The sequence below is a fragment of the Phoca vitulina genome, unplaced genomic scaffold (assembly GCF_004348235.1).
Source record: "Phoca vitulina isolate PV1807 unplaced genomic scaffold, GSC_HSeal_1.0 scaffold94, whole genome shotgun sequence".
Lineage (NCBI taxonomy): Eukaryota > Metazoa > Chordata > Mammalia > Carnivora > Phocidae > Phoca > Phoca vitulina.
Genome location: NW_022589797.1, coordinates 1,679,387 through 1,703,925, shown reverse-complemented (window position 1 = coordinate 1,703,925; position 24,539 = coordinate 1,679,387). Strand labels below are relative to the sequence as shown.

The 24,539-nt window shown below is 43.3% G+C and overlaps 2 protein-coding genes and 1 non-coding gene across 3 annotated transcripts in view; all 3 read left to right on the top strand.

Moving 5' to 3' along the window:
• The window catches only part of LOC116627127 (phospholipid-transporting ATPase FetA-like), a 104,978-nt gene extending 82,370 nt beyond the window's left edge, over nucleotides 1-22,608 (top strand). The window contains exons 18-31 of the mRNA XM_032396807.1: nucleotides 3,231-3,396; nucleotides 6,415-6,603; nucleotides 7,306-7,421; nucleotides 11,039-11,203; nucleotides 13,081-13,192; nucleotides 14,589-14,694; nucleotides 15,035-15,182; nucleotides 15,732-15,915; nucleotides 17,381-17,604; nucleotides 18,982-19,065; nucleotides 20,418-20,663; nucleotides 20,849-20,987; nucleotides 22,190-22,320; nucleotides 22,417-22,608. Coding sequence (XP_032252698.1) covers nucleotides 3,231-3,396; nucleotides 6,415-6,603; nucleotides 7,306-7,421; nucleotides 11,039-11,203; nucleotides 13,081-13,192; nucleotides 14,589-14,694; nucleotides 15,035-15,182; nucleotides 15,732-15,915; nucleotides 17,381-17,604; nucleotides 18,982-19,065; nucleotides 20,418-20,663; nucleotides 20,849-20,987; nucleotides 22,190-22,320; nucleotides 22,417-22,608 — 2,202 coding nt within the window. The remainder of the gene's footprint in view (nucleotides 1-3,230; nucleotides 3,397-6,414; nucleotides 6,604-7,305; nucleotides 7,422-11,038; nucleotides 11,204-13,080; nucleotides 13,193-14,588; nucleotides 14,695-15,034; nucleotides 15,183-15,731; nucleotides 15,916-17,380; nucleotides 17,605-18,981; nucleotides 19,066-20,417; nucleotides 20,664-20,848; nucleotides 20,988-22,189; nucleotides 22,321-22,416) is intronic.
• Nucleotides 1,112-1,711, top strand: LOC116627148 (60S ribosomal protein L17-like). Its single transcript, XM_032396836.1, has one exon. The coding sequence runs from the start codon at nucleotides 1,146-1,148 to the stop codon at nucleotides 1,698-1,700; it is 555 nt and encodes a 184-aa protein (XP_032252727.1). The 5' UTR covers nucleotides 1,112-1,145; the 3' UTR covers nucleotides 1,701-1,711.
• LOC116627211 lies at nucleotides 14,226-14,332 on the top strand. Its single transcript, XR_004298448.1, has one exon. It is a non-coding gene; the product is annotated as a U6 spliceosomal RNA (small nuclear RNA).
• Nucleotides 22,609-24,539: the final 1,931 nt, after the last annotated feature.

Below are 24,539 nucleotides of genomic sequence, written 5' to 3'. Positions count from 1 at the left end.
CCTGAATAATCTCATGTATTTACATGGCTTTAACTACCACCTACTTACTGATGACCTCCGAATCCATCTATCCAAGGAATCCTTTGTAGCTCCCTCCCACCCATGGCCAAGAATAAAGATAGTTTATAAAAACTATCTATAGCTATGTCATAGCATCTCAAGGAGTTTCCTCAGTTACCACCTCTACCCTCCATTCTGAATCCCCTTCCTCTCGCCTGATATCCCCAGTTTCCATCCTTTTGTCTAGTACCTGGATTTGCCTTTCAACCTTACTTAACTGGTTGTTTGGCTTTCGGTTTCAGAATTTTCCATGAATGCTGCCTCTCAGATAATGCTGTACTACAGCTCCAAGCCTGCCCTGCCTCACTCCTGTCTGCAGCTAGGTCCAGTGTTCTCAAACATTACTTGTCTGGAAGGGGAGATTAGAAAATAGCTCAGATCTCTTACTCAAAACTATATATGCCTGCTTTCATTACTACCTGTAAGTCCTTCAAGTATCTCCAATTCAGCCAGTTAAAAACTTCCTCCTGACAGGTATCCTATCTCAGTGAATGATCTTACCATCTATCCAGGGCCCCAGTTAGGAAATATAAAATTATTCTTAACTCTTTCCCTCTGTCACCCCTCATATCATGTATCAATTCTGGCTCCCTATATTTTCTTTTTTTATTTTTATTTTTTTTTAAAGATTTTATTTATTTATTTGACAGAGAGAGAGATAGTGAGAGCAGGAACACAAGCAGGGGGAGTGGGAGAGGGAGAAGCAGGCTTCCTGCTGAGCAGGAAGCCCGATGCGGGGCTCGATCCTAAGACCCTGGGATCATGACCTGAGCCGAAGGCAGACGCCTAACCATCTGAGCCACCCAGGCGCCCCCTAGCTCCCTATATTTTCAAACCATTCCCTTAATTTAATATTTATTGTCACTACATCTTTTCTCTTGTGAATTACTGAATAGCCTCCTAACTGGTCTCTGTGCTTCTCATCTTGCTAGTTCTAGTATATTCTGCTGCTACCAGAGGACTTTCTCTGACACAAATCTATTTACACATCACTTCCAGCAAAAAAATTGCTATGACTCCCTATTGCATATAAGATGGTAACGCAGGGCTCTCTTCCCCTAAGCGGCCTGAGGTGACCTCTGAAAATGGTTCGCTATTCGCTTGACCCAGAAAACCCTACAAAATCATGTAAATCAAGAGGTTCAAGTCTTCGTGTTCACTTTAAGAACACACGTGAAACTGCCCAGGCCATCAAGGGTATGCATATCCGAAAAGCCACCAAGTATCTGAAAGACGTCACTTTACAGAAGCAGTGTGTGCCATTCCGTCGCTACAATGGTGGAGTTGGTAGGTGTGCCCAGGCCAAACAGTGGGGCTGGACACAGGGTTGGTGGCCCAAGAAGAGTGCTGAATTTTTACTGCACATGCTTAAAAATGCAGAGAGTAATGCTGAACTTAAGGGTTTAGATGTTGATTCTCTGGTCATTGAGCACATCCAGGTGAACAAAGCCCCCAAGATGCGGCGTAGAACGTACAGGGCTCATGATCGGATTAACCCGTACATGAGCTCTCCCTGCCACATTGAGATGATCCTGACTGAAAAACAGCAGATTGTTCCTAAACCAGAAGAGGAGGTTGCACAGAAGAAAAAGATATCCCAGAAGAAACTGAAGAAACAAAAACTTATGGCCCAGGAGTAAATTCTGCAGAATAAATGCAAATAAAAATAAAAAGAGAATGTTGGTGGCCTTTTATTATTAAACATATTTCAAGTATCTTCGCAAAAAAAAAAAAAAAAGATGGTAACGCAGGATCCACCTCATGCCTACCTCTCCAACTTTTCTCTCATCACTCACCAGCTTCCAATTTCAAAGACTGTGCCAGTGTAAGAGCCCAGTTCTAGAAAAGCCTCAGGAGATGCTACATAATGAATTCTCTTAAATTACTGAACGCACAAACTTTCCAGAGCCCACAATTCTGTGGTTGGCCAGGTCTGGGGCTTGGTTCTGGACCCAACCATACTTCCTCACTGCTATGACAAAACTTCTAGATGGGATATAGAAAAGAGCCAATATAGGGGCACCTGGGTAGCTCATTCGGTTAAGCATCTGCCTTTGGCTCAGGTCATGATCCCAGTGTCCCAGGATCAAGACCTGCATCGGGCTCTCCACTCAGCGGGGAGTCTGCTTCTCCCTCTCCTCCTGCTCCTTCTCTCTCTCACTCTCTCTCTCACTCTCTCTATCAAGTAAATAAATAAAATCTTAAAAAAAAGAAAAGAAAGCCAATATAACTCACTACAAACTTACCTTTTCCGGACATAGCACCAACCAGGAGAGTTACGTCTATACTTGACATACTGGGACCCAGCACAGGTAGCACCACAACTACAAAGAGCTGGAGAAATATCCTTGAGAGTTCTGGTATGGATTGGAGAAGTCTGTTATTAACATGACACTCCAGAATGGGGACAATAGAGTCTCAGGGCCAAATTGAGTCATGTTTACCCAAGATGGTCACTAAAAACCTAGCTGAAATGGAGAATGAGAGTCAATATCTGAAGGAGCCAGGAAAATGTTAGTGAATATTAGGTCCATGAAGGTTAGAGGCAGGAAGGAACCAGGTATGCTGACAGGTCAAGTAAAATGGCTCAAAATTAAGTCTGTGATCAACAGGTATGTACTGAAGCTTCCTTGTTATACAGCCTTGCCTCTATCTTGCAGTATTCCTCTCTAGCCACCTGTGGGGTTAAATAGAAGTAGTGCAACACAGTGATATCACTGTACTTAGGGCTCAGTTCCCTTCCCAGCCCCCAAATCAGACAGAGGACGGCCAGAGACAAAATTGTTTCCAGACACCATTTACTATTATGGAGCAATTACCCCCTCATATCCTCAGGTTTGATTACCATGGATTTGGGACTTGGAAGAGTAGAGCCTGAAGATGGCCATTGATCATTCAGGGTAGCTGGGGAAGAAAGGGGGCAAGAAGGGTCTGCCAGCCAGTGCTCAGCTTGTCTCCTGTGGGATAGATCTTTTCTGGCCCAAGTGAATGAATGGTCCAGAGCTACAGAGGCCTTAGAAACCAGCCAGAGTCTCCTCCATTTATCTTGATTTTCTCTTCCCATCGTCCTCCTAAGAGTTCTCATCACATTCCAGAAGTTGTCCCCAAATAGACCTTCTGTAAAGTGTCAGGCTGCCACTGAGAAGTTTGTTCTGGCTTATATGTTCCAGGAAACAGAAAAGGTCGACTTCTCCTACAACAAACTGGCTGATCCTAAGTTTTCATTTTATGACAAGACTTTGGTGGAAGCAGTGAAAAAGGGAGATCGCTGGGTGCACTTGTTTTTCCTCTCACTCTCATTGTGTCATACTGTGATGTCAGAAGAGAAAGTGGAAGGTGAGGAGGGGCCCGAGGACTCATTGACTGAGAATATGTCATAGAATCTAGGATGGCTACAGGTGGGGTTGGTTTGGTATCATTTGTAATGGCTTAATCTAAGAGCTTTCTAATAGGGAGCGTTGTCCAGCAGTGGGATGGATAGGCAAGTATCCTGTGTGATGGATAGTCACTGGAGATACTCAAGTAGAAGACAACCTCTTAGTCTTAAAGAAGATTCAGTCATTGGAAAGGGGTCAAACTTGATGCTATCTAGGGGGCTTCTGATACTGAGATTCAGCAATGTTCAGTCGCAGAGTCTATCTGAATTGTCCCCAAGATCAGCCCCATTATCTCTGACAAGACTTCCTGAAGGATGAGTTGAGTTGTCCTCTTGTTGCTTCACAATTTCATGGTATCCCCACATATCCTAGTTTCTTTAGTAACCAAATATGACTGGGACATCCATGAATTTACTTAAACCTCTTTTAGAAACAATGAATGAGAAATGACTGATTAAAAATTAAGAAGGCTTTTGGAGCATTTGGGTGACTCAGTCGGTTGAGCATCTGATTCTTGGTCTCAGCTCTGGTATTGATCTCAGGGTCGTGGGTTCAGGCCCCACGTTGGGCTCCACACTAGGCATGGACCCTACTTTAAAAAAATATTAAGAAGGTTTTTTTTGGTTTTTTTTTGGTAACAAGAGTTTAGGCAACCAAATAAATCATATCCTTTAAAATTAATGTACCTTTAATATAATACTACCCTTAGTAGCACCTTGTATTTGTATATCACTGTACAGTTTTACAAATGGCTTGCATTTTTTTTTTAAGATTTTAAAAAATGTATTCATTTGAGAGAGAGAGTGAGAGCATGAGGAGGGGGGAGGGTCAGAGGGAGAGGGAGAAGCAGACTCCCCGCTGAGCAGGGAGCCAGACTTGGAAGAGTAGAGCCTGGGCTCCATCCCAAGACCCCAAGATCACAACCTGAGCCAAAGGCAGCCACTTAACTGACTGAGCCACCCACGCACCCCAAATTGCTTACATTTATATCATCTCCCACAATCTTCACAACAGCCCTCTTAAGTAAGCAGAACAAGAAAAACGACCCCAGTTTTATAGAAAGGGAAACTGAAGCTAAAAGAGATTAAATGACTTGCCTAAAATCTTATAGTTAAGAAGGCAGAGAGATAAGAACCCATCTCAGGTCCCCTCCCTCTTCGGGAGCTTTGTATTACTCTCAACAAACTTTACTTTGCTGCCCACCACAAAAAATAATAATAATAATAATAATAATAGTAATAAAAATAATAAAAAGAACCCAAATCTCATGTCTCCTGGTGCCATGAGATCCTACGCCACCACAGGTGTCTCCAGACCTGACATTCTAACAAGTTGCTATATTTGAAGCATATTTGGAATTGTCTTTGTTTATTGCCTTAAGTGACAAGGTAGGAAACAAGAAAATAGTCTTACTGTCCCATAGATACATCTTATATCTGACCTAAAATTATATGTCCCATGTGCCTTATTCACAAGTATAAGACTCTGATGATGCGTAACTGTTTTTAAAAATCAAATTGACCTTCAGAAGAGAAATAATCCAAAATATACCTCAGGTTGTGGTGATATTGTAAAAGAGGAGTTATGCATTTTTCAGTGCTACAGTGTTTGCATTCATCAGTGCAGTTTTTTGTTCCATTCTCTTTATGACCAAAATAATTTCAAGCAGTTATTAGAATACAGTAGTTCGTGATGAGAAAAAAATAATAGATGTCACAACTGAGGATTGAATTCAAGGTTTTTCTTTTTTTAAGATTTTATTTATTTGAGAGAGAGAGCGTGGGCACACAAGCAGGGAGAGGGGTAGAGGGAGAGGGAGAAGCAGACTCCACACTGAGCAGGGAGCCCAATGTGGGGCTCAGTCCCAGCACCCTGAGATTATGACCTGAGCCAAAGGCAGATGCTTAACGGACTGAGCCACCCAGGCGCCCCTCAAAGGTTTTTGTTGTTAACTTTCTGAAGTGTTTCTTCACAATCTCGGAAAGTATTTTTTCAATAGTGGACACTGAAAACTATGAGTTAAAATTATCTTATAATGGCAAAATGGAAAAGAATAAATTTTATTTTACTCTGCTGTAAAAAAAATTCAAGAGGAGTTACAGAAATGTCTTGAGTAATATAAGATTGACAGACTGATTCAACAGAGTGAATCATTTAGCTTCCCAGGATGAGAGTTTCAAAGGTGACAATATTCATTTATATATATATATATTTTTTAATTGTTTATTAAATCATCAGTCTTATTATCATCAATCCTATTATCCTGTTCTATATGTCCTATCCTTATTGTCCTATCTTATAGGAGTGTTCATCAAAGTATAGCTAGTCTTGGGATGCCTGGGTGGCTCAGTCGTTAAGCGTCTGCCTTTGACTCAGGTCGTGATCCCAGGGTCCTGGGATCGAGCCCCGCATCGGGCTCCCTGCTCAGCGGGAAGCCTGCTTCTCCCTCTCCCACTCCCCCTGCTTGTGTTCCTTCTCTTGCTCTGTCTCTCTCTGTCAAATAAATAAATAAAATCTTAAAAATAAAAAAAAAGTATAGCCCATCTTATATAGGAGCAGTTTACCCAGAACAACCTGCATGAAACTCACCCAGGAGATTTGTTAAAAATTCAATTTCCTGAGCCCTCCTCCAGTATTTTGTGATTCTGGATTCAGTAAGTTTGAGTGGGGCCCAGGAACCTGCATTTTTAACAAGCCCTCTGACCCATCTTTACCCACCAAAATCAGAGAGTGAACTACGTTTTGTTCATTTGTGTATATTGCCTGTACCATGTGCCTCTATAATACTAACTCAGGTCTGTGAAATAAGTTGGAAATATTGGAAAGGAAAAAAAAAAAATGACCTGTATGCAACCTAGCTTTTTAGAGCCAAACTTGTGAGGAAGTTTGAAGAAAAATGTTCCCTCTTGGGCTCTATCTTTACATAAGCCCGGTTGACTTCAGCTGCACATCTCTGTGTGCTCCTCTCTCCTGCCAGGTAAGCTGATGTACCAGGCTCAGTCCCCGGATGAAGGTGCCCTCGTCACTGCTGCCAGGAACTTCGGCTTTGTGTTCCGATCCCGCACATCTGAGACGATCGTGGTAGTTGAAATGGGTGAGACCAAAGTCTACCAACTGCTGGCTATTTTGGACTTCAACAATGTACGCAAGAGGATGTCTGTTATTGGTAGGTGCCCCTCTTAGTCAGTCCTCTCCCCTTATTTGTCTTTCATACACATTCACACATTGACTTTCTCTTTTATATACACACAAATGTTTTCTCCCACTCACATGCCTTCTCAAAGGTATCGTACCTCAAATACAATACATAGCCATTCCTACTTTCTCCCTCACATACCCTATATATTTTCTCTTTGGGAGCTTGCTACCATATACTTCTTTAGTGTTCCTGGATAGTGGCTTGTCTGAACCCCCAAAGCCAAGATAAGAACAGAGAATAAACCCATAAAGCCTGAACCTGGAGTAAGAGATAGGGGCAGACAATTAAGGGAAATTCATACTCTTATTCTCAATTAGTTTGAGCCTCAGACTGAAGAGGAGGAAGGTCATTCTTCATTCTTGGTCCTTACTAGGTATGGGCCTTGGTCTGGCACTTGGACTTGGGGAGCTAAATGTGATTCTGCATCAGAGTCTTCCAAGATGAGATTGAACCCGTGGAAGAACTGGTTGCATAAGGTCTCCTCCCACTTCCACCACCCTTTACTAACTGCATCATTTATCCTCTGTGACCACTCAATAAGTGCTTTGCCCCCAAGAGCATCGGAAACAAATGTCACGGGAACAGCCTCATGCCATCCCTCAGTGGCCCAGACAAGTTCTTGTAACAATGGGCCTATATGGTTACTCTGCCCAATTTGTTTATCCTTAGTGAGGACACCTGAAGATCGAGTAATGTTATTCTGCAAGGGTGCAGACACCATCCTCTGTCGGCGGCTCCATCCATCCTGTAGATCCCTCAGAGATGTGACCATGGAACATTTAGATGTAAGTGTGTAGGTTGCAGGGGAGGGAAGCTGTGGGTGGTTCTTTGTACATGGATTATGAGTCCACATATATGTCTTTGTGTCCATGTGTTTCTGTATGGGTGTATATTAGTATCTGTGTCTCTTTCATTGATGGAAGAATGAAAACTACTTCATTGTGTGGCCTTCCTACTGACACGCTGCCAACTTGTGTGTCAAGAAGTTAGATGGCAAAGGATCCCAAAGGCATAATGAGGGTTGTGTCTGTGGGAGCCTTACCACAATCCAAATGGTTCTCTCTGTGATTCCTGGCTCAGGAGGTCCCATGGTCAGACCTAGAATTTGCTTCAGAACTGGGCCTGCTGGTATGGGAGGCGCTACTTCCCCAGCCATGATGAGACCATGCAGCTTTGAAGGTATGGAGGAGAAAGCACCAGGCTTGGGATATTTAGGAGACTGTTGTATGTTACCATCCTCTGTTATCACAAGATTAGAATCCCCAGGGGTACCTTCCTCCCTGCCTACCCACCCTACTTCCACCCTCTAGGATTTGAGATGGATCTGAAAGAGAATGGATCCAGCCTTCTGGCATTGAAAAGGAAAACCAAATCTATGCTCCCCAGGATTTCTACTCATAAACCTAGATATATAAAGGGTTGAGGGAATAGGACAGAAGATGGGATGGGAGAGGGGCAGATCAGAAAAAAATATTTTAAAGAAGAAATAGGTTGGAGAAAATGCTATTTTATTAAGCCATTTTGGTTTGACCCACATTAACACATAATCACGTCAGAGAACAGATAGTCAATAAGCACATGAAAAGATATTCAGTTTCATTAGCTTTTAGGAAAATGCAAATCAAAACTTCAAGATACTACTTCACACCACCAGGATAGCTAGGTGATCAGATAATAATAAGTAATGGCAAAGGTATAGAGAAATTGTAACCTTCATACATTGCTGATAGAAATGTAAAATGATGCAGTCAGTCTAAGGGATTGAGCCACCCAGGCACCCCCTGAGGCAGTCATTTTAGAAAACAGTCTGGCAGTTCCTGAAAAAGTTAAGTGTAGAGCTATCATATGACCCAGCAATTCCACTCCTAGGTATATTCCCAAGAGAAATGAAAATATACATCCTCACAAAAACTTGTACACAAATGTTTATAGCAGCATTATCTATAATAGTGAAAAAGTAGCAACAACCCAAATGCCCATCAAGAATGGCATAGATGAATAGATAAAGTGTGGTATATCTAAACAACAAATATTATTCAGTCCCAAAAAGGAATGACATACTGATACATGCAGATGAGCCTTGAAAACATTATGTTAAGTGAAAGAAGCCAGTCACAAAAGGCCACATATTGTATAATTTCATTTATATGAAATATCCAGAATAAGCAAATCAGTAGAAACAAGTAGGTTAGTGGTTGCCAAGGGCTAGGGGAAAAGAGAATGGGAATGACTGCTAATGGGTACAGGGTTTCCTTTGGGAGTGATGAAAATGTTCTGGAATTAGTAGTGATGGATGCACAACTTTAAGAGTATAATTTTTTTAACCACTGATTTGTATACTGTAAAAGTGTGAATTTTATGATCTATACATTATATTTCAGGTTTTCAAAAAAAAGTCCGTGAAGTATCCCACACAGGACAGTTCTTATGTCCTATAGTGTTTCCCAGAGGCCGCAGTATTTTTTATGGGCTAGTCTGAAAAACTTATCTTTTTTTTTTAAGATTTTATTTATTTATTTGACAGAGAGAGACACAGCGAGAGAGGGAACACAAGCAAGGGGAGTGGGAGAGGGAGAAGCAGGCTTCCCCCTGAGCAGGGAGCCCGATGTGGGGCTCCATCCCAGGACCCTGGGACCATGACCTGAGCCAAAGTCAGACACTTAACGACTGAGCCACCTAGGCGCCCCTGAAAAACTTACCTTTTAACCTTCCAGAACACATGAATTAGGGTATCTTCTCAGAGAGCATTTCCACAGGCTGGCTCCAAAGGGGTCATAAAATTGTTTCAGATCTTTTGACCTGTGTCCTGCTACCCACCTTAACAGACACCCATAATAAAGCCTGACTACACTACAATCTGTTAACCACAGATGATAAACTTGTAAGAGTGAAGCTTACACTCAGGAGTCAAGATTCAAAAACTCTTACAAAAGCACAGCTCCAGGCCCTCTAAGACAGGAATCAGCAAACAGGTCATATAAGAACAAGCAGCAGTCAGGATTTGCTCACCACAATAGAAAAGAAAAAAACACAAGTAAGGGGTAAGTAAGAAATAACTTCAACCACAGACTGCTAAATTATTTGTTGAATGAATTAAGAATCTGTCAGTGTGTTAAACCTTGTTTAATATCCTATGCAAGATCAGTTTCTGTCATATCTCTTCCTTCTAAGAAGTCTCTGAGATCTTCTCTCAGGCTTCTTTTCATAGCTTCATCTGCTAATAGTACAGAGGTTTAAGAGATGGCATTCCGTACATATATTGTTTTATGTTCATTTCACCTGACAACTAATGTCAAACACTGAGGAGTTTCACAGGGAACTAAGAGCAGAATATCAGGATGATAAAATTCTTTTTCTCTTTGCTCTTATAATGCCAAAGTGAATTATTTTGAAGCTCACTATAACAGTGATCATGTAGAATTTTTATTCATGTGCAATTCTCAGGACATAAAATCTTCTAACTCACCCTCAGTTGGATATGAGTTCTGCCCTAAACTACCCACACTCTCACCCAGCTCTCCTTATGACCAAGAGTATACTTTACAAGATAGTTAACTGTGGTTAGTTGGGATATACTGGTGGTCACAGAGCAAAAAGCTGCTAGCTCACCCAGAGAGCATTTCCGCAGTGCCTCATTAACACAGTTGGCTGTGGCTAATCAACTGAGCCAATCAGCTGTAGACAAATAGACAAGTGTGTGTGCTTTTGAGGGGCCTGTTGGATGCTTGAAGGAAGGTAGGGAAAGAGGAAAATAAAATGAATATATGGGGCGCCTGGGTGGCTCAGTCAGTTAAGTGTCTGCCTTCGGCTCTGGTCATGATCCCAGGGTCCTGGTCAGGCTCCCTGTTCAGCGGGGGAGCCTGCTTCTCCCTCTCCTGCTCCCCCTGCTTGTGTTCCTGCTCTTGCTATCTCTCTCTCTATCAAATAAATAAATAAAATCTTTTTTTAAAAAATGAATGTATGCTTGTAGAAAATAGTAAGTCCTTTGATTATGTTTTATAACAACTCCTTTTTACTTTAGTATTCCATTCTCATATTACAGACATCATTGTCCTCTCTGTAAGCAGTGAATTATTATCCCAATTTTACAACAAAGAAATCTAGAAGCCTTAATTTTTCCCAGGGTCACACAGCAAATTATCTAACTACAGGTAAAAGCTAGAACTTTCTGTATTTCAGAAGTACTTTCAAACTTTGCCCTCAGCTATGCTGGCCCCACCTTTAGGACATTTTGCTGAGAAAGCTCAATGGTTGTTTTGTGGTTAAGCTAGGTACTAGCCCCATGGTACTAATCATTAAATCCTATTTTGCAGGCAAATGGGTCAGTGGGGTCAGTCTGCCCCTTCCTAAACTCAGCCCTCACCCAGCCCAGGCCTACTCAGTGTACACACATGTCTTCCAGGATTTTGCTGTTGAAGGCCTCCGCACCCTCATGGTGGCCTACCGAGAACTGGATAATGCATTCTACCAGGCCTGGAGCAAGAAGCACAGTGAAGCCTGCCTGTCTTTGGAAAATCGGGAAGATAAAATGTCAGATGTCTATGAAGAGATAGAAAAAGACTTGATGGTTAGTGTGAGGAAGCCAGGAACAGACTGGGGGCAGGATTGGGGGTTGCAGTCAGCAGACTGAGCAAGGTCTCTGAAAGTGGCTTCCAGCAAATCAATAGGTTCAGGCTCTCCGGATGCAGGATACTGGAATCCAAGCTGATTCAGGATGTCCTGGATCTTTGAAATCCATAAATCATGGGGCTGGGGGGGGGGGGGGAATGCACTAGTTATAAATTTTCTCCCAAAGCTCTCACAGAAGCTAAGTAATCTGGGAAAAATGAGGATCTGAACAATACACAGATTAGATAATCCCGAACTAATTGATGGAAATATTCACTCATTTATTCAACATATTTATTAAGTGACTTCATGTGCCAGGCATGTATTAAGCCCTGAGCATGTAGCAGCAGACAAAACAGACAAAATAGTAACATATGTAGTATGTTAGATAATGAAAGTGCTATGGGAGAAAATAAAGCCAGGGAGAAAGCTAAGGAGTTATCAGCATATGCATGAATGTTTTGGAGAGGGCAGAGTGTAGTTACTATTTTATATAGGGTACTTAGTCTTCACTTAGTCTGAGCAGAAACCTGAAGAAGGTGGCAAGCCAAACAGATCTCTGGGGAATTAACTTTCCAGACAGAGGGAATGGCATGAGTGGAAGCCCTGAAACAGGAGTAGGCCTAACTTGTTAGTTGAACAGCAAGTCAGCTAGTGTGGCTGATACAGTATAAGTGAGGAGGAGAGAATAAAAGGACATGAGACAGAGAAGTAGTAGAGTGCCCTCATAAGCCAGTATAAGTACTTACAATGAGATATGGAAAGCCATTGAAGAATTCAACCAAAAAGTGATGTGATAGCTCTTTTAAAAAAGACTTACTTGTTTGTTTGTTTGTTTATTATTTATTTATTTGAGAGAGAGAGAGTGCGAGTGAGGGGAGGAGCAGAGGGAGAAGGACAAGCAGACTCTGCTCTTAGTGCAAAGCCAGACGTGGGGCTCGATCCCAGGACCCTGAGATCATGACCTGAGCCAAAATCAAGAGTCAGATGCCCAACTGACCGAGCCACCCAGGCACCCTGATGTGATAGCTTTTAAAACAATCACTCTGGCTGCTGTGTTGAGATTATACTATAGGGGAGCAAGGACAGACCCAGGGAGACAAATTAGAAGATAGTTGTAATAGTGCAGGTGAGAGATGATGATGGCTTGGACCAGATAGAAGTAGTGGAAATGGTGAGGAGTTGTCAAATTCTGTACATTTTTTAAAGGTAGAGCCAACAGAATTTGCTAATATATTAGATTATAGGATATGAGAGAAAGAGAAGTTAAGAATGACCCCAAAGTTTTTGATCAGACACAGGCTGGCTCCGCTATTAAAAGAGACATTGCTGATAGCAAATGGGAAAACAGAGATTCCAAAGGTCACACATCTCCTTCCATCATCAGTTCTGTGGTTAGTATTTCTAGTCTGTCCTTCTGGAGGCCTAGCAGAAATCAGCCAATTGTTTGTCCATCTGTCAGTTCCTCAGACTGAGTCCTGGTGCCCATCCCTATGGTCAACACTGGAAAGCCAGGAAGTGTGCTGTGAAGCAAAAGAGCAGTGAAAGTATGTTGAGAAACAGATGGTTTAGAAGTGGCACACAGCTTCATGTATGACTTGGGCAAGTCTTTTCCCTCTTTGATCCCTAACATTCTGTGTCTAAATTTGATTTATGTCGTTGAAAACCTGCATCTGTTGAGAGGCAGAGGGTGCTGAATTTTTACCATTTGGATCCTCATGTCAGGACAGAGCCAGCTTGCTAAAGAGGATGATGAGGTGCCCATTGAGTTGTTGGGTAGCACTAAATGCTGTGACATTTCCCCTTTTCCTCACTCACTGCTCTCTCTGTTCAAAGCTGTTAGGGGCCACAGCCATAGAAGACAAGCTGCAGGATGGTGTACCTGAGACAATCACCACCCTGAACAAAGCCAAAATTAAGATGTGGGTCTTAACTGGAGATAAGCAAGGTAAGGGGGAGCTCCTCACTTGACCAGTCCTCTTCTCTGTCCACCTTAGCCATTTCTTTTATTTTGCATCTTCTTTTTTCCTTAGCCATTTATTTGACAAATACCTTATAATCCAGGTCAAGTCCTTACAGGACACCTTCACTCCTAGTCTTGTACACAGTTTTCTAAGAATATACTTTATGCTGGATTCTGTATTAGGCAGTGGGGACACAGAGATGATTCAATCAGACATGACCCCTGTCATCCAGGAACCCACAAGCTAAAAACTTTGGAATTACCTTTGACTATACCCTCTCTGTTGTCCCAAAGATTCGTATCTCACCATGTCCCACCAAGTCTTCTGAAGATGCCCTTGACTCTGCCACCACCCTAGTTCAGCCTTTGTCCCCTGTTGATTGTACTTCTGCAAAAAAACTTCTGATCGCTGTCTCTTGTCCTTATTGATTTCAGTATAGCCTACTTACAACCATCAGCTTAATCTTACTAAAATATACTACTTTTATATGTTATTCCTCTGCTCAGAAACCTTCAGACACTTTATGTGGTAAAGTCAGACTCCACTGTCTGAGGTCTTGATAATCTGCTGCTACCTACATATAGCATCCTGATGTGACCGTTATCTTTAGTGTCCCAAACAATCCAGTTCCTACTCTAGGGCCTCTGTTTGGGTTGTTTACCTATTTGAAATGTTTTTTTCTTCCCCTAAACGAGTCTTACTCATCCTTCAGAGTCTTCTCCCAAGAAAGTTTCTATGACTTTCTATGCAATCTCTCCTCTGAATTTTGATACCACTTGCAGTGAGGGTTCAGGATTTAATTTTTGTAAATTTTTTTCCTTAGTATGAATTTAGTCCAAATTCCGGAGTTCTTGATGTAAAGAAAAGACCATAACCAAAACATATCCCAGTCCCCCATAAAATCTGGCATAAAAGCAGGCACAGGGAAACACATGCTGACTGTTTGGAGAAGTGGATACAGAGTGGAGTTGTTTTAGGAAATAGGGGAAGGCCCTGTTGGAAGGCTACGGCAGAATGGTGCGGGCTTCAGCGGCACATATACTAAAATTGGAATGATACGCAGAAGGTTAGCATGGCCCCTGCACAGGGATGCCATGCAAATTCGTGAAGTGTTCCATGTTAAAAAATGAAAGAAAAAGAAAGACTAAGCCAGAATGATCCTAGTTATTGATAAGTAACTCACAAGTCTGTACTAGGCTGACCGTTCCTGTGTGTTTGAATATGGTCTCCACTGACTCATGAAAAACATACTTTGACTGCATCCATGGCAAATGTGGACAGATGGGCTCTGCTGCCCACCCTTAGTGCCTATGTATGTATACACTTTTGTAAAGACCCTGTCCCAGCCAAAATGTGGCCAGTGTTCCCCCTTCCCTGCAGAGACTGCTGTAAACATTGCCTATGCCTGCAACATATTTGAGGATGAAATGGATGGGATGTTCATCGTGGAAGGCAAGAATGATGAGACTGTTCGGCAAGAACTCAGGTACAGATGGGAGAACTGCCACAGCTCTTCATTTAGTATGACCCCCACACTGTCAGAAGGAACAAAGAAGAAATGCAGAAGGGGAAAACAAAAAAACCTAAAATATTTGAGATAATTTTGTGAAGAAGCTTTAGGGCTCAAGGAGTTGGAGAAGTGTGGTGTGTGGACGGTCAGGGACCTGAGACAATGGCATTTCTCAGGAGGGAGCCGAGTTTGAGATGCTGGCTGGGGCTTTGTAGAGGCTCTGTGTCTACCTTGCCCACTTTCATTCTGGGACACTTTTCCTTTCCTAAGCTCTGGGGCTTTCAGTCAGACATTGACTACTACTCTTGGCTTTCAGGTCAGCAAGGGTCAAGATGAAACCTGAGTCTCTACTGGAATCAGACCCAGTAAACACTTACCTCACCACGAAGCCCCATATGCCCTTCAGAGTGCCTGAGGAGGTGCCCAATGGCAACTATGGCTTGATCATCAATGGCTACAGTCTGGTGGGCAACACAGAGCTACAACTCTATTCTTTTCTCCCAAGGAATTTTTTCCTAGGTCCAGCCTGCTTCAGGGAAATTTTAAGACCCCTTGTCTATTTCATGAGTCACCTTTTTCCCCTCTCTTCTGGTGCCCTTTCCTGACAGACACTTCTCCCTACCTTTCTCTAGGCAGGAATAATGAGGAAAGAGAAGCCAAGGGCATGTTCCTTCCTTATCCAAATTCTTCACTACTGATGTGGCCTATCAGTTAGGGGAAGAGGGAAAGCAAACAGAACCAGGTCCTCTAAAAAGTCACTTGGCCTTATAGCCCAGTTAACTTATTTGACCCAGTAAGAGAGGCTGACCCGTTTCCCATTGGAGGCTGGATCAGATATGAGGATGCCTAGCACTGACTTGGGGACTTAGCCTCCCTCGGGAGTGGAGCACCTGGGAGCAGCTGCCTGACCTATATAGTACAGGAGAGTATGGATATGGGGAAGGGCCTAGGAAGATCCTGTCCTGAGAGCCTTTTTGGGCAACCTGAAATGTGGGTGTGTCCTGGTACTGCAGGCCTATGCTCTAGAAGGGAACCTGGAGTTGGAACTGCTGCGAACAGCGTGCATGTGCAAGGGGGTAATCTGCTGCCGAATGACACCCCTTCAGAAGGCCCAAGTGGTAGAGCTGGTGAAGAGGTACAAGAAGGTGGTGACACTGGCCATCGGGGATGGGGCCAATGACGTCAGCATGATCAAAGGCATGTGAGGGATGGGGGACAGTAACCTCCAACCAAAGGCTTGCCCTTTCCTTCCTCCATGGGCAAAAACCAACCTGGGTGGCACTGTGTTGTTGGTTCACACTCCTGCATATCATATGTATTGTACATTTATAATGTTTTACAACCTCATTCATGCTCCTCTATACTTGCATTCCCACTTATTTATACCTGTATACATCAGTCCCTATGCAGACACACAATTCAACTTCATGCACTTAACACACACACACACAAATACGCCTTATTCTTATGGGAATAAGAACATATGCATATATTCACAGAACAGGCCATGCAACAACTACCATACCATCTTTCCAAGATGGTATCAAAGCCTACATAAAAAACCCCTGGGCAAGAGTCATAGTCTGTTCCTTTTTTGAAGGCTGTATGCCTGAGCAATGTTAGGCAGAAGACAAGACTGCTCACCAGGGAATTAGCTGTGAGGCACAATGTAAGGATCTCTTCTCCCCTGAGGCAGTGTTCATGAGAACTTGCCCTGACTCCCCTGGCTGGAGGAGAATAGCCGACTTACTAATGCTTTGGACCAATAGAAGCAAATGGCTGAAACTAGTTTTAATTTCAGCTGAATGTTGTTAGCTTCCAGCAACTTGTGGTTCTATGAAATATGGACAACATCTAGAGGTCCTGTAGTCCAACCTCTCTCCCCATCCAGGAAACACTAGCAGACATTCTACCCTCGGCTTTAATACTAAAAAGTGTTCTTGCTCTTTTCCTCACTTTCTAGAACTTCTCTGGTTTTTAGGGCCTTAGAGGTTTCAACTATTCCATTAAGCATTGCAATAGGTATATACCAGAAGATCAATGAACTTACCGTATACTACAACACACTAATTAAAACATTTAGGAACTTCGGTCTTATTTTCCATCAAGTATAATCCTTGTTTTATCCAGAAAACTCATGTTAGGCCTCTTGAAGAACTTGCTTCTCACTAACAAAGTATGTACATCACTTATTTCCTCCTAACAGTTGGATTTTAGCTCTTTAGATAAACTTCGGTAATTAAATATTATGTTAGATTGACATCCATCCTGCATCTTTAATTGATGTAAGTGGCTTCAAAAGATAACAAGAAATTTTTACCTCAGCATCTAGAGAGCAGGAAAGAGCCTAGATGGCTATAGTAGGTACAAAGACCATCCAGGAGAGCTTTCTAGTACTAGCCATGACAGGCATTCCTGAGTGGCAGCATCCAAAACAAAGTGCAGATGAAGGAGCTGTTTTCTGACAATCCACTAAGGAAAAGGGCAATCCACTAAAGAGAAAAGGCTCCACTAAGTGTATGCCATTTTGAGCTGGGCAGTGTTTCCCAATGTAAAATAAGGGGTTTATACAACATGATCTCAGCCTTTCTTTTACACTTCCCAGGCTGGGAGCCCAGCAGACAAGCTCTGTGGTTGAGAAGCTTCTGGGATTTCTTTGCAGCTGCCCACATTGGGGTTGGCATCAGCGGCCAGGAGGGAATGCAGGCCATGCTCAACAGTGACTACGCCTTCTCCCAGTTCCACTATCTTCAGCGTCTACTCTTGGTCCATGGCCGCTGGTCCTATAATCGCATGTGCAAGTTTCTCAGCTACTTCTTTTACAAAAACTTTGCCTTCACCCTGGTGCACTTCTGGTATGCCTTCTTCAGTGGGTTCTCTGCACAGGTAGGAGATCAGGTGGTATTCCGCACTCTGGTCAGCTGGGTCTTCTTTACTCACCCCCACTTCAGCCATCTCAGACCCTTTTTCTTTTCTAGAGACCAGTGTATGACATACTGCCATCCATCCATAAAGCTCCTCACATGGGGGCACCTGGGTTGCTCAGTCGGTTAAGCATAAAGGTCCTCACCCATGCTGATCCCATCTCCTAACCTTACATTTAACCTTAGATTTCCAAACCCTAACTTTTCTACCTTGGCTCTGACTTGAACTTGACTCCTACCTCCAAAACTCTCCCATAAGATATTTTCACCTTTTACCTGACATGGAGACCTAGTTTCCAAACATAAATAATATGGGGAAATGCTTGGACCTGGGAGGTTTTTTTAGCATCCGAAACAATTTTTATGGAGCAGGCTAAGCCTCAAGGGGCCTCTGAGTTTTGCCAGACAGGCTAGCTATGGTGTTCACCTGTAGCCATACTTCAGATACAGCTTCCCTTACTTCTACTTCCCCACCCCAACACCCCTTCTCCCAGCCCCAAACATACACTGTTGTTGCTCTAATGAATTAATTCCACATTTGAGTATGAAATCTCCCCGACAGTAGTGGGAAAAAGTGGCACCTGGATTTTGATGTTCTACGAGGAATCCCTTTTCCTATGAGAAGTTTTTCAGGGTTCTCAGATTCCCAAGAAAAACAACCTCAGGAATGATTATATTGGGAAATACCTACTACTTTTGTTGCCTTGGGCTCTGGGGGAAACAGACTGTTCAGCGGAAAGTAGTAGACTTATATACCCCCAGTGTGTAACAAAGCCATTTTAGTTTGTGAGAGGTGTATGCATATGTGTGTGTTTTGCTGACCCCTTGTGGCTAGTAAAGGAGCCCTCTGTGGGCCCCAGGATGGAGCACCCAGCTAGGAAAGGGTCATTGAGTCTCTTCTACTTACCAATGTTAGAAAATGTCCAGTGTTATAGAAGCTACTGAATGCCATAAATCAGATAAAAGAACCCAGAGGCTTACATGCCTGAGAGTGCAGGGGTACAGCTAGCATTCCCTAGCAGGCACTCTGGATCTTTTCTGTGCAAGGATGGGCAGTGCAGGTCATGGTAGGGTTGGTCCAAATCAACCTTGTAGGGTTGGCCACAAACAAGCTTGATGTGGCCTTGCCCCAGCCTGGGACCCAGGGTTCTAACTAGAGTAGGACCAAATAGAGATGGGGGTCAGCCTTCTCTGTCAGATTTCTGAAATCCAAATCCTGCCCTAGGTTAGTGTAGTGATGGGTAGATGGGGGCCAGAAGGGCCTCTCTTGAACCTGGGAGGTAGAGCTGGGACTTTAGAAAAGAGAGGAATCTAAGAAATCTCCTTGGTATTCTCCTAGACTGTTTATGATACCTGGTTTATCACTTTCTACAACCTGGTCTACACCTCCCTCCCTGTCCTGGGCTTGAGTCTGTTTGACCAGGTAAGACCAGCAGCAAGCCTCTTAGTCAGGGCTAAAGCCCCTGGGCCCTTGAGGAGTATTCCCAAGAGTGGGGAGGACAAGACCTGAGTTCTACTAAGTCAGTTGTAAATGGAATAATGTCTAGAACAAGGAAGGGAGCTCATCACCTGGAGAGGTATCATAGATAAAGTAAAGAATCTTCCTCTACAGAGAGTAATCATCAGTTTTAGAAATCCAAGTTTTCCTGTGTCAATTTTATTTTTGTAGAGAGAAACATAGAAATTGTGCTTTATAGTAAATTGAGTGTGTATAAAAGGTAAAAGGAAAGGAAATAGAGTTATTGGAGAAAGACTAGGTAAAGCAAGGGGCTTCAAGAAAGGAGAGACCCATACAGAGATAATAATCCAATGCAGGGTGGCCTCGTTGAGAGTCCTGAATGCCAAGCATGGGAATGTGGATATAATATTTTGAGTCATAGGAGGTCAGCCTATGGGATATCATCTGTCCCTGTCAGAAATTTCCTGGGCATTGGGGATCCTAGTACCATACCTCTCCCTCCTCTTCTATCCCAACCTCTAGTCTTGGGGACAATAAATAGAAAAGAAGCCTCCAAAGAGGAATAAAATAGCTGAAGGAGGACATCATGGGATCATGGTTCCTGGTCTCCATCAGGGTAGGAAGTAAAATTCTCCACAAGGTAGCTGCTAGCCACAGAGCAACAAGAGAGATGAGTTGTGTCCTATGAAGCTTCAATTGGCTAATTCTAGGGATCCACAACCTCTCAAAAACAAGCCCCAAGCTTTGTTATCCAAAGTTTCAGATTTAGGAGATGAAGATGATCCAATGGCACTCACATAGAGAATCCTGTCACCTGAGTTCACCGGTAGCTATGGGAATGGGAAGAGCATCACAGAACGTGGAAACCTCCATGTGACTAGCTGGTCCCCATTGGCTTCCCCCTCTCCTTTTATTGGCTTTTGACACAAAAAAATATTCAACTAAAGGAACACTTAAAACTGGGGACTCATGTACCAACTGCCCCCCATCCCAAGCTCCCATCCTCCCTTCCAGCTACCTCCAACCCTAATTACCCCCCATCTCCCCTATCGTAACTGCTTCCAGGTCCTTACTATCACCTTGACCTTCTCCTAGCTTTCTTCCACTACCTAGATCCCTTGCCTAGAGTATAGGACTTCAGGAAGGGTCTGTGGTCACTGCTCTGTTCTCTGGTTCCACTTCTCAAGTAATCCATGAGGAAGCTCCTAGGCAGCCTGTCAGCAGATACAGTGAGGAGAGAAACTTCTACTCTGATGGAGATGGGACCTTCTATGGAGAGACCCTGAGCCTTCCTCCTTACCCTCTGGTACTTCCAGGATGTGAATGAAACATGGAGTCTACGCTTCCCAGAGCTGTATGATCCAGGCCAGCACAACCTCTATTTCAACAAGAAGGAATTTGTGAAGTGTTTAGTGCGTGGGATCTATAGTTCCTTCGTGCTGTTCTTTATCCCTATGAGGACCATTCACAACTCAGTGCGCAGTGATGGGAAAGAGATCTCCGACTACCAGTCCTTCTCCCTGATAGTTCAGACTGCCTTGCTGTGCGTGGTCACAACGCAGGTGTGGCTAGGGGAGTGGGGGGAGGGGGGGGGGGGGGAGGATTGGGTGGGGAGCCTGTCTGGAAGAAAGGGAAAGAAGGTGGGAGGGAAAGCGGGAAGGGATCATTCTCCACTGCGGACTGGAGAAGGGAGGTGGCTGATATGTCCCAGGTTGTAGAGTATTGCACATAAGAGAGTGCTTTTCAGATTGCCCTGGATACAACCTACTGGACGGTGATAAGCCACATCTTCACCTGGGGTAGCCTGGGTTTCTACTTTTGCATCTTAATCTTCCTGTACAGTGATGGCTTGTGCCTAACGTTCCCCAACGTCTTCCAATTCCTAGGTAAGGCTATGCCCACCCAGTGTGTGGCAAGGAGGTGGGGGATAGGGTTGGGAAGTGTGAACCAAGTACATTTGTTTAATAAATGTTCACTGAGCAGTTATTACTATGTACTAGGCTCTGTGAATATAGATAGGAATAAGACATGGTCTCTGCCCTAGAAGGACTCAAAATCTAACTAGGGGGGCGCCTGGATGGCTCAGTTGGTTAAGCGACTGCCTTCGGCTCAGGTCATGATCCTATAGTCCCGGGAGCGAGTCCGCATCGGGCTCCCTGCTCAGCAGGGAGTCTTCTTCTCCCTCTGACCCTCCCCCCTCTCATGCTCTCTCTATCTCATTCTCTCTCTCAAATAAATAAATAAAATCTTAAAAAAAAAAAATCTAGCTAGGGAAATATTTTACCCTATTAGATTTTCTAAGATATTTTCAAATTTCTTATCTAACTTAATCTTTGCAAGCATCCTATGAGGTAGAAAGGGCAAGAATTATTAGCACCATTTTAGAGACTGAAGGTTTTTAAAAATTAAATTACTCAAATCTAGCTCTCCTGGTTCCCAGTCTAGTATCCTTTCTACTGTGGCATACTGCCTTATTGTCTCCCATATTAATTTCCCTACCTTTCATTCTACTTTGATGGGAACAAAATACAGAGAGGATAGATAATAGATGTAGCTGCCTCTCACCTCTCATCAAGTCACTCATTTTTCCCCTCCAAAACCCTGTATCCCATTTTTGTGTCCAGGCCAATGTTCCAGGATTCCTATAACCTACCCACACTCTCCTGCCCAGCCCAGCCTTTAAAGGCATGTGAATTCCCCGTGACTTTAGCGGTACAAAGGACCTCACTGTAATTCTTCCGCATTTTTTTTTTTTTAATTTTATTTATTCATTTGAGACACAGAAATAGAGAGAGAGAGAGCATAAGCAGGGGGCAAGACGAGGGAGAGGGAGAAGCAGGCTCCCCGCTGATCCAGGAGCCCAATGTGGGGCTCGATCCCAGGACCCTGGGATCAGGACCTGAGCCAAAGGCAGACGCTCAACCACCTGAGCCACCCAGGTGCCCCTGCATTTATATTATTAGGAAACTTAATGGTCTCCAAACCAATAATTCCCTTCTTTGGAATGGAGAGGTATCTAAGTTCTGGATGACTGTCCCCTTCCTCTAGGCTCTGGTTCAGCCGCCCTCTCCCACCTCATTGTTTACAGGTGTGGCCAGGAACACTCTGAACCTGCCACAAATGTGGCTGATTATTATCCTCAGCGTGGTCCTCTGTATTTTGCCTGTGATTGGGTACCAATTTCTCAAGCCACTATTCTGGCCTGTCAACGTGGACAAGGTGAGTGGAACAAGGAATCTACCCAGATATAATTCATGGCCCTCTTTGCCTTTGCCTCTGTGGATAAAAACCCTGTCCTCCATGCTCTGACTATAGATTATGGACAGAATTCATCTTTGCACGAGACCTCCACTGCCACCCCCTACCCGGACCAAACTGAAACACGCAAGCGCTCGACGTTCTGCCTATGCATTCTCCCACAAACAGGGCTTTGGGGCCCTCATCACTTCAGGGAAAACAATGAAGGACAGGGTATTCAAGAAAAACAGCTTTCCTTTTAAAAAGTAGAGGCCCTTAGGGAAACCCCAAAGGAATCAGTCATTGCTCTTCCTCCCTTGTATTACACAACTGAATAAGGATGGATTTAGAGCCCCGGGGAAACTAACATAAACCTGCCCTTCTGCACTCACTCCAGGGGCTCAGCCTCTTCGTTCCCTAGAAGGTTGTGCCCAGGTAAGGCAAGGAAAGGTAAAGAAAGAGCCTCCAGATATCTGTCAGAGTTGTGGCATTTCAAGAAAAAGTGACGTCAGGCCTCCCTTCCACCAACCCTTCCAAGTTTTAATCCGGACAAGCAAATATGGAAGTGGTGAGTGAAGAGGGGCAATGTGGGAAAGAGAAAAAAAAAAATATGACCTAAGAATCTTACTTTGGGCCCTGTTTCCCACACCCAGAGCAACCATAAACCTTGCCAGGACCCCACACAAACATATCCCACCCAGACACCCTTCTCAGGTTTACCTGGGGGATTCAGGGTAAGTCTTTTGCTGGCCCTGTGTCTCAAAAGAAGGAGGCAGCTATGAAAAATTGGTCATAAAAAGCTGAAGGAGAGTTTCTGGAACAAAAAAAAAAAAAAAAGGAGCTGGTTCCTGCCTTGATAAGACAGCTCAAGATTTTGCCTTCTTCCCCTCTCGTTGACCCCTTTTACCCAAGAACTGACACCTTTTCAGGCTTCAGAACTGGGAGAGGGAGACTGCTGGGGATGTTTAAAAATCTTTTCTTGAGGGGGTATAAGCCACAATTGATGAACATTTGTCTTCATTCCATAAAATTACTTTGAGAAGAAATTGTATGTACTCGGGAAGTTGTTTTTGAGAAGTTTATGGAGTAATAAATTGCTTATTTTGGAGTGGAGAGATGTGTATGATCTGTTGGATCCCAGTGACAGTAACGTCCAAGCAGTATCATTGGCCCACAGATCCCCACTGCCCTCCCCACCCTCTTTCTCTTCTTCAGCTCCATTGCACTTTTCTGCCCTTTGTTGCTAAACTCTATCTTGGCCTCAGTATGACCACATCCTTTAACCATATAGCTTTATCCCCTTTACACACCTTAAATATTGGTTCCCAAAGATTAGTACTAGGTTCTCTACTTATCTTTCTTAGTATGATTTTCCTGAGTGACTTCATCCAAATGCATGACGTCATTTACCAACAGAAAGAAGATTCTAAACTCTCTTAGATCTTTCTTAGAACCGGATCCATTTATTAAACTGATTTTGAAATCCTTCATTTAGTTCAATCCTAGGAAATTCATACTCAATCCACCAACCTGTATTAATCATTTTCCCCCAAAACTTCACACAGGATACTGTCACCATCATCCCAGTCACCCAAGGCAGTGATGGAAATCATCCTATACTCTTCCTCTAGTTTGATGTCTAGTAGGTCATCAAGTAATGTAAACTCTGCCTCTTTATTATTTCTTGTTTTTGGTTCCCTCCATTATTACTACTCTTGTTCAGACTTTGATCATTTCTCATCTGAATTACTGCATAAAATCTCCCAACTCACGTTCCTCGTTTTCCCCTATCTAAAGCATCACCAATACTACTTCCAGAGTAATCTTTATAAATAGCAGAATTGATCATGTCAGACCCCAGCTTTGCACTCTTTAGTGGCTTTCCATGCCTTCTATATAAACTTAAAATTTGGACATCTTATTATTGGACCCTCTCTAGCCTTGCCTTCCACTACTGCCCTATCTGTATTCACTCCAGCCATGCCACTTCTGGTCTTCATGTCATCAAACATGTTATTCTTATATCCTACAATGTTTTCCCTCACCCCTTTCTACATCTAGCAAACTCCTAGGCACCCTTCAAAACTCAGAATAGTTGGAACTAGATAGAGGTGATGGTTGAAAAACATTATGAATGTACTATATGCCACTGAATTGTATACTTTAAAATGGTGAATTGTATGTTATGTGAATTTCCCCTC